The sequence below is a fragment of the Paroedura picta genome, chromosome 12 (assembly GCF_049243985.1).
Source record: "Paroedura picta isolate Pp20150507F chromosome 12, Ppicta_v3.0, whole genome shotgun sequence".
NCBI lineage: Eukaryota > Metazoa > Chordata > Lepidosauria > Squamata > Gekkonidae > Paroedura > Paroedura picta.
In genome coordinates, this window is record NC_135380.1 from 38,463,167 (window position 1) to 38,474,742 (window position 11,576).

The 11,576-nt window shown below is 46.6% G+C and overlaps 1 protein-coding gene across 1 annotated transcript in view; it reads left to right on the top strand.

Moving 5' to 3' along the window:
- The window catches only part of TLR4 (toll like receptor 4), a 76,551-nt gene that overhangs the window by 58,858 nt on the left and 6,117 nt on the right, over positions 1-11,576 (top strand). The window contains exons 2-4 of the mRNA XM_077306189.1: positions 3,940-4,014; positions 5,611-5,822; positions 8,670-8,836. Of these exons, the coding sequence (XP_077162304.1) occupies positions 5,718-5,822; positions 8,670-8,836 (272 nt within the window). The 5' untranslated portion in view covers positions 3,940-4,014; positions 5,611-5,717. The remainder of the gene's footprint in view (positions 1-3,939; positions 4,015-5,610; positions 5,823-8,669; positions 8,837-11,576) is intronic.

Genomic DNA, 11,576 nt, shown 5'->3' on the forward strand with positions numbered 1-11,576 from the left:
GCAACCTAGATATGCCCACACATTTGCCTCACGTACTGTAAGAAAGAAAACAGCACTCACCAGTAGCTCCTGAGCTGTCCCTTTCGCCTTCTCCCTGCCCAGCTGCTTGTGTTACTGCCTCTGGTGAGCAAGAACCTTTTATAGCTCTTTATAGCCCTGGAGAAAAGGGATGCATGCTGGAGCTGCAGGGGGGAGCTGTGGCTGGCTACCCCAGCAATGCTGGGGTGCCAGCCTCCAGGGGAAAACTGGAGACTCACTAAAATCATACCACACAGAACTCACCTGAGTTCCCCCGGAGTGGACGGGATGCCTGTTTACTGGCAAGGTGGGAGGGGGGAAGCTCTCCACACACTAGGACTCTCAAGGGATGCCAGCCTCCAGGTGGCACCTGGAGTCCCACTGAAACCACACCACACAGCAAAGGGATATCACGTCATGTCCCCTGGAGAGGAGAGAATGCTTGTTTACTGAAAGTTTGGAGCCTCTAACTCAACCCCCCACAACCCAGGACTCGAAGAAGACAGAAATGGGAATGTCCTCATTGACTTTAATGGCACCATTGACTTTAACGGGCAAATTGGTTTGGAGCTGTCCAAATCGCAATTCAGCTGTTTCTCACAGCTGTGCTTCAGCCATGCAAATCTAAGGTGTTTGACAGACCGTTTTCAGCCGTTTTGTACCCAAATCAGGCCTGATTCAGATACTTTTCAGCTGGAACCGTCTAAAGCGCACATCCTGAGCCAAGGTGCTGTTAAACAATGAGGAATAACCCATGACAATAAGACCCTGGAGAGACCCAGTGTGGCTTTACTGACAGAGGTACTTTAGTTCAAGCATCTTATGGCTGCAGTATTGGGCTGAGTGTAATCCTAGGAGTGTAATCCTAGCAGTTGTGTAATCCTAGCAGGCACCCCTCCCCCATTTCTGTGCTGTGCAGCTTGACTCTTCTTCTGGGGTGGGGTGTAGCTTTGTTTGGTTTAGAAGAAGGCGGCTGTAATATTTCTAAACATTTAGTAAGGTGAGAAGCAGAGTTGGTTTTCCATTGCCTTCCTTTGCAGTGCCTTCCTTGGTGGTCTCCCATCCAAGATTTAGAATGCTGCACTAAGATTTGGGGACCTGATTTCAATTCATGGACTACAATTCCCATGAGCCCCTGCCAGATGTCCATGGACATCTGGAGGACCACAGGTTGATTATCCCTGAAGGGCAGGACCTGAATGGAAAAGGCAGGCTTGTAAAAGGCTGCGGAAAACCAGAATGTTGACAGTGGAATGTACTGAGGGAAGAGTGAAGAGCTGGGTGTTTTATACCCCACTTTTCACTAATCAAAGGAGCCCCGGCATGGCTTACAAACACCATTCCCTTCTTCTCCCCACAACAGACACCCTGTGAGGTAGGTGGGGCTGAGACAGCTCAAAGAGAACTGCTCTGTGAGGACAGCTCTATGAGAACAGTGACCAGCCCAAGTCACCCAGCTGGCTGCATGTGGAGGAGTAGCGAGGCATCAAACCTGGTTCTCCAGATTACAGTCTGCTGCTCTTAACCACTACACCACGCTGGCTCTCTGCAGGCTCCTGTGTGTAGGCAAGACATTCTAGAAGAGATTTGTCCCTGGCGACTAAGGCTTTGACGCCCCCACCCCAAACACATTTACGCAGAAGGAGGTCCTAGTGGGGGCGCCTTGCAAAAAAGCTCATTGAGATGCCTGAGATTCAGAAGGGAAATCACCGAAATCGGCGTTTGATTGACAGTAGCCTCGTGAGCATGTCGGCCCCCAGGGTCACTCCAGAGCCCAGCCCACCAGCAGCCTGCTGTTCAACCCAGACAACCATTTGCAAACAGACTAACACTTTCTAAAGTGGGGCAAACTGTTAGAAACCCACTTGGAAGGTGCTAAGTGTATGTCTCGACCCTGGAGGGTTAGCCTAAGCTGTTTACGCGTTGCTATTGCTTGGTTGCCTCCTTTTTAAAGGAGGGCTGTTCTGTGCGTGTGTGTGCTCCGTAAGTGTCCACATGGGTTTTAAATAGGCTGATGGTGTTTCGAGGGGGGGGTCATTTTATTTTGCATCTCTCTCCCTCTCTCTCTCTTTTGCTTGTTTATTCACACCTGCAAAATGGAAGCATTTATGTAGCACAAGGACAAATGTCGCTTCAGCAAAGCGACAGGCATTGCTCACATCGTGCAAAAGTGGGGTTTGGGAACCAAAGCAGAGATTGGTGTCATGCAAGCTGTGGGCTTGATGTCGGATTGTCCCTTTTGGCAGGGTGGCACAGCCTGCCTGGTGGAAAGAGAAGGGCATCAGAAGGTGCTTTCCAAGCACCTGCATTGGCTTTGGGGTCCAATCAAAGCATTACAGTCCCTGCTGGGTCAAGACCAGAGACCTACCTAGTTTATGATCCTGAACCCATGCCCACTACTGAGCCAGACTCAGGCTTGCCAATTGCCAGGGGGAATCTGGAGATTACCCCCAGAATTATGACTCTTCCAGACTACCGATTTCAGTTCACTGGGAGAAAATGGCAGAAGATCTTGGAAGCTAAGCATGGTTAGCCCTGGTTAGTACTTGGATGGAGACCAACAGGGTTGTGACACAGAGGCAAACAAACCTCTATTTGTCTCTTGTCTTGATAACCCTGGAGGCTGTAGACAGTTAAGACACGTTTCTAACAGCCTTGAATGGGAGTATAGTTGGTGGCTCAGTGTGCATGTCACTAGATTTCAGATGTGGGGGTCCTGAATTTGAACCCCATCTCGGAAATGATTTTAATTATTTTTAGTTAATTCTCTCCCCCGCCCATTGTCCTTCCACTTATGCTTGAAAAAAGTCATTTTAAGCCACAAACAATAAACATGTTGATCATTTTTACCATGCCATACTTATAAATAACAAAAAAGTAGTGACAGCCAGACTCTCACAGATATGTGGAACATATACCCACTCAGGAGTTCCTTGGTCCCCCCCCCCAATCTCTCAGACACACACACGGACACATACGCACCAACTCCTTCCCTACCATTCCCCGCAGCCCTCGCCCCCCTGACCTCTCACTTGACTGACCTTCTTCCTGGTCCCTCCCCCTCTCTCAGACACACACATACACAGACACACACATGCAAACTCCTCCCCTCATCCCCCCCTGCCCTTGCCACTCATACCTCCCACTTACCTTACCTCCTCCCTGGTCTCTCCCACCTCCTGACATAGCACCCAGCAGCTTCCCCGGCCTCTTCTGGCATGCTTCCTGGGGCAGGCCTACAGACGTCATGTCCATATCCATTTTCATCCCAGGGGCCATGCCAGAAGATGTGTTCCACATCAAAAACATGTGTTAAATCCCCGCCCCCTTTTTAAACAAGTGGAGGGAGTTTAACAAGGCAGCACCTTGATTGCTAAAGACAATAAAAGCCAGCTTCCAGTTTCCAAATGAACTTGCAGGAGGAAATGATCGAAAAATTGATTGTATCTTAAAACGACTAGCTGGATCTGAGCCCTGTGCACAATGTGTGGATATAGGGGTGGGAAGAAGAAAAGAGTCTGTTGGCTTTGCCTGTGTGTTCAGCGCATGGTGTGCAACTGGCACATGTCAAAGCTCCAGCCTCGTGTTCTGTGAATCTTGGAAGAATAGTGTTCCAGTTTTGGGGATTGTTTAGTACAGCTGATAACTGTTGTTTCACTAGCATTTGGGGCTGCTACTGATTGCTTCTTTTACTTTGCTGTCTTTAATTTTATTTTATAGCATACTTTACAAAAAGAGCAGTATATAATTCATCCAAAGGAGTGAATGAAAACATTAAGACAAACAGAAAGAAGACTATGCTTTAGGATGCTTAGGGCTGATCCTGCGTTGAGCAGGGGGTTGGACTAGATGGCCTGTATGGCCCCTTCCAACTCTATGATTCTATGATTCTATGATTCTGTTCTCTGTCTTCATTTTCAGCTTTACCGTCTTTAGATATGCTAAAGGCTCCATTGATTTGTTGGTGATTTTCGACATTGCCTTAAGAAGCCTTGGGTAAATTAATTCTTAATATATATATATATATTTAATTTGTTAAAACATTTATCAGGTGATATGACCGTATCAGGCAATGTCAACCCGGTCCCCCCTTCCAAAACGGCCAATGTTGGGCCTGGAGGCTGTGTGGAAGGACCCCCAGGGGGTGTGTCCACAGATGTGTTTCCCAACCATATTCTGCACAATTGTACCCCTTCTAGGGTTTCTTGAAGTCTGAAGGATGTTTCAGGGACTTCTCAATGGGAAAAAAGTTGAGAAAGCTACCTTAAAAATATTTTGTTGGCATATGGGATCTGGTCTGATTTGAGAGAAAGGCATTGGATTATTTTTTTTAATGCCCTCCTTCTAAATAGGTTGTGGGAATGCACTAGTTTTCTCTTGTGCATGAAGGTCAAAAAATCTTTTGGGCAGCCACTAGCTGCCAGGATTGCCCATGTGTAAGGTTGCCAGCCCCCCCCCCCGGTCACCTGTGGGGGATGGGTGGTGGGTGGTAGGGTTGCAAGGTTGTAAAACTCCTGGTGATTGGGTGGTGGAGCTGGGGAGGACAGAGGCCTCAGTGAGGTACAACACCACAGAGCCCCCCCCTCCAAAGATGCTATTTTCTTCTGGAGAAATTATCTCTGTAGTCTGGAATTAAACTGAAACTCTGGGGGATCCCCAGGTATCACCTGGAAGGTGGCATCCCTACCTATGAGTGGACTGAATCTCAGTCTTTTCAAGACCTCTGAGTAAAAAGGAATAAAATAAAAGTAAGCTAAGACACAGTGGCTTGGGAGGCCAATTTTGTCCTGATAAAAAAAAATGTTCAGTGTGTAAAGGCTTAAGGCATTTTCACACACACTCAATAATGCACTTTTGATTCACTTTCAAGGCACTTTGCAACTGGATTTTACTGTGCAGAATGGCAAAATCCACTGGCAAACAGTCTTTGAGGTTGACTGGAATAGGCTGCCTAAGGAGGTGGTGAGCTCCCCATCACTGACAGCCGTCAAGCAAAGGTTGGATATACACTTTTCTTGGATGCTTTAGGATGCTTTGGGCTGATCCTGCGTTGAGCAGGGGGTTGGACTAGATGGCCTGTATGGCCCCTTCCAACTCTAGGATTCTATGATTCTATGAAATGGCATCCTTTAGCTTGTGTGAAAGTCATTCCGCACATGTTGGATAACACACTTTCAATATGCCTTTGCAGCTGCATTTTCCTGTGAGAAACAGGAAAATCTACATCCGAAGTGCATTGAAAGTGCCTTATCTAATGGGGGCTGAGTGGTGTTTAGCCTATCCTCTCTTGTTGACTTTGATCTGCTCACCCCTTGCTTGGTCACGGCTGTTTGGGGTTAAAAAAAGACCCCACCCAAATCAAGACATCACTGAACGCTCATGTCCTGCACAATATTGCCTGTTTTCGAAAGATGGAAATGGAAATGGCTTCACATAACACCGGTTCCTCTTGACCGGCCAGCCACTGTGCCTCGAACTTCCTTTGCCAGTAAACAAGGAGGGCTTGCTTTGAAGAGAATGCCTCCTGCCAGCCTTGCTTTCAATTTCACTTCCTCTTCTGTCGCCTTTTTTTTCTGTTTGTTCTTTGCTCAGTTTTCCAAGGCTCGTGTGTCAAAGACGTTCTCCCTGTGTGAGAGGGCTTTTTAAAAGAAAGATCCAACTTGCCTTTTTTCCTGTTCTGGAGGGGGCATACCCCCAACATGCACTCAAGAGGGGCCTTCTGCCTACTGGTTTTCGTCATATTATTTTTGGTTGTGCTTTTTCGGACCCAGTTGATAGCCACAGAGCTCAACCCCTGTGTGCAGGTAGGTAATTTTGGAATAAGGACAGCTTCTCTGTTGCTTCAGTCTGACAGCTCTCCTAGGGAATGGGAGGGCTGTTTTCTCCATCCCCTTTTCTCTAAATGTGTGGGGAACAGGAGGAGGTGAACTTGAGCAGTGTTCCTCCACACGTTCTGTCTGCGCTGGGGCAGATGTTCAGAGGGCCTTGAGCAAAGGCATCTTCACGAGAGAGAATATCACATGCGGCTGGCGGAAACTTATGGCTAGCATTTATGAGAGGTGCTGGGGCAGCAGCTAGCTTTAATTTTTATCCCACCCAGCCTCCAGGCGCCCACGCAAGTTCCCCCCTTCTAACACTTAATTCCACAACCACCCTTTGAGGTAGGTAGGTTGGTTAGGCTGAGAACAAGTCAGGGTAGAATAAGTTTGAGAAGCTCGAATCATTTTGTTCTCCTAAGCATTCCCTTTATTATTTGACCCCCCCAAAAAAAAACTTGAGTAAACCGTTTCCGAACCCAAACCTGTCTGTAAACTGTTTTTCTTATTATATAACTATAATACATTCTCCCTTCTGAATCCCAACCCCCATGCTGGGTAGTTTTTCCTGCTTTTCAATCCTGTATCAATGGGTAGCCATGTTGACCTGAAGCAGCCAAACAAATCTAGAGTTTAGTGACACCTTTAAGACCCACAAACTTTTATTCAAGGTATGAGTTTTCGTGTGCATGCACACTTCCTCAGATACAATGTCACATGAAAGCTCATGCCTTGATCTCTAGGGGTTGCTATGCTGATCCTTAACAATGGCAAAACTAGCCTATCAAACTAGAAAAAATATTTTTAGGAGACATCCTCCACCCCATCCCAAGTCAAAACTGAATTGGGGCACCAGAAAATAAGTATTGTTCCTAGACTGGAGTTCCACAACTTTTTATAGTTCAAGAGCCAAGCATTGGCTCTACAAAGCGCCAGTAAATGAAATTGAACATTACTTAACTGAACATTACTGATAATTGACACGTTGATTAAGAATCCATACAATCTCTACAGCCCAAACACTGGATGTGCTGAGACTTTTATTAGCGCACACAAGTCTCGCAAAAAATAATGAACATACACAGGAGCAGCCTGTGGTTATTTCGGAGTGCTGGCATGAATCTGAGCATGGTTTTCATACTGATTTGCAACCAGTCTCCACTATCATTTGCCTTTTTGTGAAGCATCTCAAAGCCCCATAATTTCCCCCCTGCACATACTGGTTATTCTAGAACCCCAATTACCCCTCCAATATGCCTTCATTTCAATATTTCTTTTTCAAAGGACCAGATTGGATTTGGTACTCAGCCACATTTGACTGTAGAGTCAGAGGTTGCAGGTACCCAGTCCTAGCTGACAATGCCCTCCATTCGCTGATTCTTCCTGAGACTTAATGTATTCGTCCTTCTCTTTTGTGGATTTAAATCTTTTGCAGATTTAAGGGACAGAAATTTACTTTTTAAAAAGCTGCTATTCTGAGTCAGTCTGTTTCAGTCATCATCTCTGAGTGGGTGTCAGATGAGCATATTCCAGCTGCTGAGATTTATTTGTGAAGTTGTATTCTCTTTATAAAGACTTATTCTTAAAATGTAACAGGAATAAAAGATGGAGTTGTTTCCCACCCCCTTTCTTTCTCCCTGAATGCATCAGTCTTCTTTGACAATCTTAATACCTCCACCTCTTTAGGCCTGTAATACATGTATGGATTTTAATTAATTAAAGGAATAACAGCTGATGAATATTTTTTAAGAGTCCTTGTCTTTAGAGGATGCAAATTGGTAGCAGTGCAAGCCCTTTTCAGAAGAAGCATTCTCTCCTGTGTACAAGAGGAGAAATGCTTTGAAGAAAAGCAAGAGAAGATGCTTTCTGTCCTGTGTTGTGTTGCCTGTTAATAGGTACTGGAAGAGGCATCCCCCCCCCCAATGGGAGACACAGTGAGAGGATGGAATGCTACTCCTAGTATAAGAGAAATCATCCCCTTCTTTCTTTGAGAGAATGGGGAATGCTCATAGCAGCCAAAGAGGCTTTCCCTTCTGCATAATACTGAAGGTGGAATGCTTCTCCGAAGCCATCTTCCTGACCAAGATGTATAAGTTCTTAGATTAAAGTATTTGAATAAAAAACAATTGCATGCTAACTTTGGGCCACCTTTGTAATTGACCAAAAGATCTTTCATTGATTCATTTTGCTACTGACAAAACTGACAAAACATTGCCAGTAGAAGATATAGCTGACCACCATTGGTCTACAGAGCAGACCACATTGCTATACCATTGGGCTATAGAGCAGTGGTCCCCAAACCCTGGTTCGGAGACCGGGATCGGTCCGTAGATCATTCGGTGCTGGACCGCAGCTCCTCCTCATCCTCCTCCTTGGGGGCTGCCTCGGGGGCTGCTCTGCCACTCTGCTGCCAGCTCACCTTTGGTGCTCTCTGACGGCTGCCATGGCTGGGGCTCCTCCTTGGCATGGCACTGCATAGCTGCTGCTAGCAGTGCCCCCAATGGGTGGCGGGAAGTCAGGGGCACTTGGGAAAGCAAGTGGAGCAGGGGCTTGGGCAGTGGTGGTGACATCCCTCGGCAAAAGACTACCCCCCCGGTGATAAAGAGGTTGGGGACCACTGCTATAGAGGGCCTATTCCACACACGTTGGATAATGCAATTTCAATGCACCTTAGGAGTAGATTTTCCTGTTCCACACAGGAAAATCCAGCTGCAAAAGCACGTTGAAAGTGCATTATGTAATGTGTGCAGAATGGGCCAAGTAGATTTTGAATGGCAACAGTTATAACCTTTTATATAAACCATGATGGATACAAATTCCTTGTCATCTTCGCAGGTCACTCCAGGCATCACTTATATATGCATGGAGCTAGACCTCAAAGGAATTCCGCATGACATCCCAATGTCTACTGAGAACCTAGATTTGAGCTTCAACCCGCTGGAAGTCCTGAACTCAAATTATTTCTCATCAGTTCCTGCACTGAGGTTTCTGGATCTTACTAGGTAAAAGCTCTCTTGATACTTGGTTGCCAACTAGTCCAGTTGGAAAAATCCCAAATCGTAATGGCATGTTGATGAATAACACATAATTGATGCAAAAGAGGAAACTCAAACAATAAAGACCACAACACATGAGTTTGGGGTCACGGCACCAGGCTTGGCATGGAGAAAGGTGCAAGAAGCCCAAACAGTCCTGAAGGGAGAATGCAAAAGCTTGATCACAAAAGCCGAGGTCAGTAGCTGGAAATCAGTCACTCACAAGCCAAGTCTGATAAGGGCAAGAAGAAGATCTGTAGTCAAGTCGTAAGCCAAAGGTCAGTCGGGGAGGTAGGATCCAAGAAGTCCAAGAGAAAAGTTCGGAGGTGCAGGTCTGGTAGGAAAGATTTTGTCAGCAAAATGGTGCAGCCAATAATGAACAGCTGCCTCAGCCTTCAGTCTGGACTCTGCAAAGAATCTCAGAAACCGGTTCTGCCCTGCACAGCTAGCCTCTGCTATAAGGCCGAGCACTACTTCCTACTCTGTTGCTCTTTGGGCTTCTGCCGCGGGGTGGGTGTTCAGAGGCTGGGGGTGCTATGTGCTTGTGCCTGGTTGTTACTCAGGTTCTGGGCTGGGTCCCCTCAACAGCTCTGGTGCTTCTGCCTCTGAGTCTGTTGGCAGTAGCTGATGCTCAGGGCTGATCCTGGCAAGACTCTCCGATCTGCTTCTTCCTAAGAGTCAGACAGGGTTGCAGCTGGCTAAAGCCTGCCATGAGGCTTCCTTCAGCCAAATTGGCTTGTCCCAAGTCCTGGACAGCAGCCTGAGAGGCCCAGGTTCAAATCCCCACTCTGCCATGAAATGATGAAAGTGTGCCAGTTTGAAAACATGACCTTCTTCACCGGGGCTTCAGGAGGATAACACGGAGGAGATGTGAATGACGTAAGCCACTTTTGTGTTCCCTGGTAGGGAGAATGAATACACACACAGACACAGAGGATATTGCTTTATCAAGCGAACGGATCAGAAAACTGGCATGCATCATAATGAAACCATGGAAAATCATATGCAAACCAAAACAAAACAGTGCAAGGCTACATACCACTGCTGAAAGTGTAATGAACATATACTTCACAAATTAAGTGCCAACAATTTTACACTCTATACCAGGGATTCCAAACCAGGGGTCTGTGGACCCCCTGAGGTCCACGGGAGCTCCGGAAGGGGTCTGTGGACCCCCTGAGTTCCACGGGAGCTCCGGAAGGGGTCTGTGGCCTTTTATTTCCTGATTTAAAGGACGCAGCCACAAGCTAGGGAACTGGCTGCTTCCATTGGTCGCCCCCCCCCTCTGAGCATGAGCTCTTATGGTTTCTGTGCTTGGGAGGGGAAAGAGCCTGAACACCTTAAACTGCCTTCAGTCTCTCCCTCCCTCAGTCCTCCTGAAGCCTGCCTGTTAATGTGGGTGGTGATGTCACTTCCTGTGACATGCCACTTCTGGGGGGGCCAGCTGACCTCTCGCCCAGGGCTCCCTGAAGCCTGAAAAATGATTGCAGGGGCTCCTCCAAGGGCAGAAGGTTGAAAAAGGCTGCTCTATGGTGACACCATCTATTCTTCCATTTCATAATTCTGAGTGAATTAAAGTCCTCGGGTGGACATCACAAGCGGCCTGGAGGAAGCTGTGAAATATATATTCATCCAAGCAGATGTTGACGGGCTCCTGGGTTTGTTATTCCTTTTCCTCAAGACAGAGGCTTCTTCATACAGCTGCAGACAAAGCTTGATATGTTGCACCCTATTCATTCCACATGCAGCCTTGGTCTCCTATCAGACTGATTGGGAAGTGAAGCTCCTTTTTGCAAAGGAAGAAATGAACCTTCTGAACAGCCCTAAGATAGCATAGTGTTGTTAGCATAGCAAAGTTATTTCATTGATATGCAGACGCTGTTTAGCTTAGAAAGGAAAGTTTTATTTACAGAAGGACATTCCGGATAGGAAAGGTGAGGCGGAGGATAGAGCTCCTACATCTAGCTGGCTCAAGAGAAGGCAGACTGGAAGCATCCGGGAAGAAAGAGGAAATTGCCCTAAGAGTAGCAATCTAGGGACAGACAAAAGGCACACTTAAAAGATAGAAAGGTCCTGAACTCTCTGATCTATATAACAGCCTTCTTACTGCCCCCATCAGGGTCTTCCACTTCCTGGTTAACTTTGTACACCAGACATTGCATACTCCAACAAGTGTTTCAAGACTGCTTGGGTTTCGTGCTTAGAGCAAGATGAGAATCAGGCAGAAAGAGCTGAAACCAGCACTCTGCTTCCCTCCTAACATTATTATTGTTGTTATTATTATTATTGTTGTTGTTTGTAATTATTTTCTGTCTTTCTCCTTAGACTCAGGGTGGAGTACATCATGCTAAAAATATGTATAAAACAATAAACTAGGATTTCTCAACCAGGGTTTTATGAAACCCTGGGGGTTTCTTGATGGCCCTGGAAGGGTTTCCTAAATGGGTGATAATTATTTAAGTTTTTATGCATTTTTAAGAGCCTCTTGTGGCGCAAAGTAGTAAGGCAGCAGACCTGAACCCATGCCCATGAGGCTGGGAGTTCGATTCCAGCAGCCGGCTCAAGGTTGACTCAGCCTTCCATCCTTCTGAGGTCGGTAAAATAAGTACCCAGCTTGCTGTGGGGTAAACGGTAATGACTGGGGAAGGCACTGGCAAACCACCCTGTATTGAGTCTGCCATGAAAACACTGGAGGGCGTCACCCCAA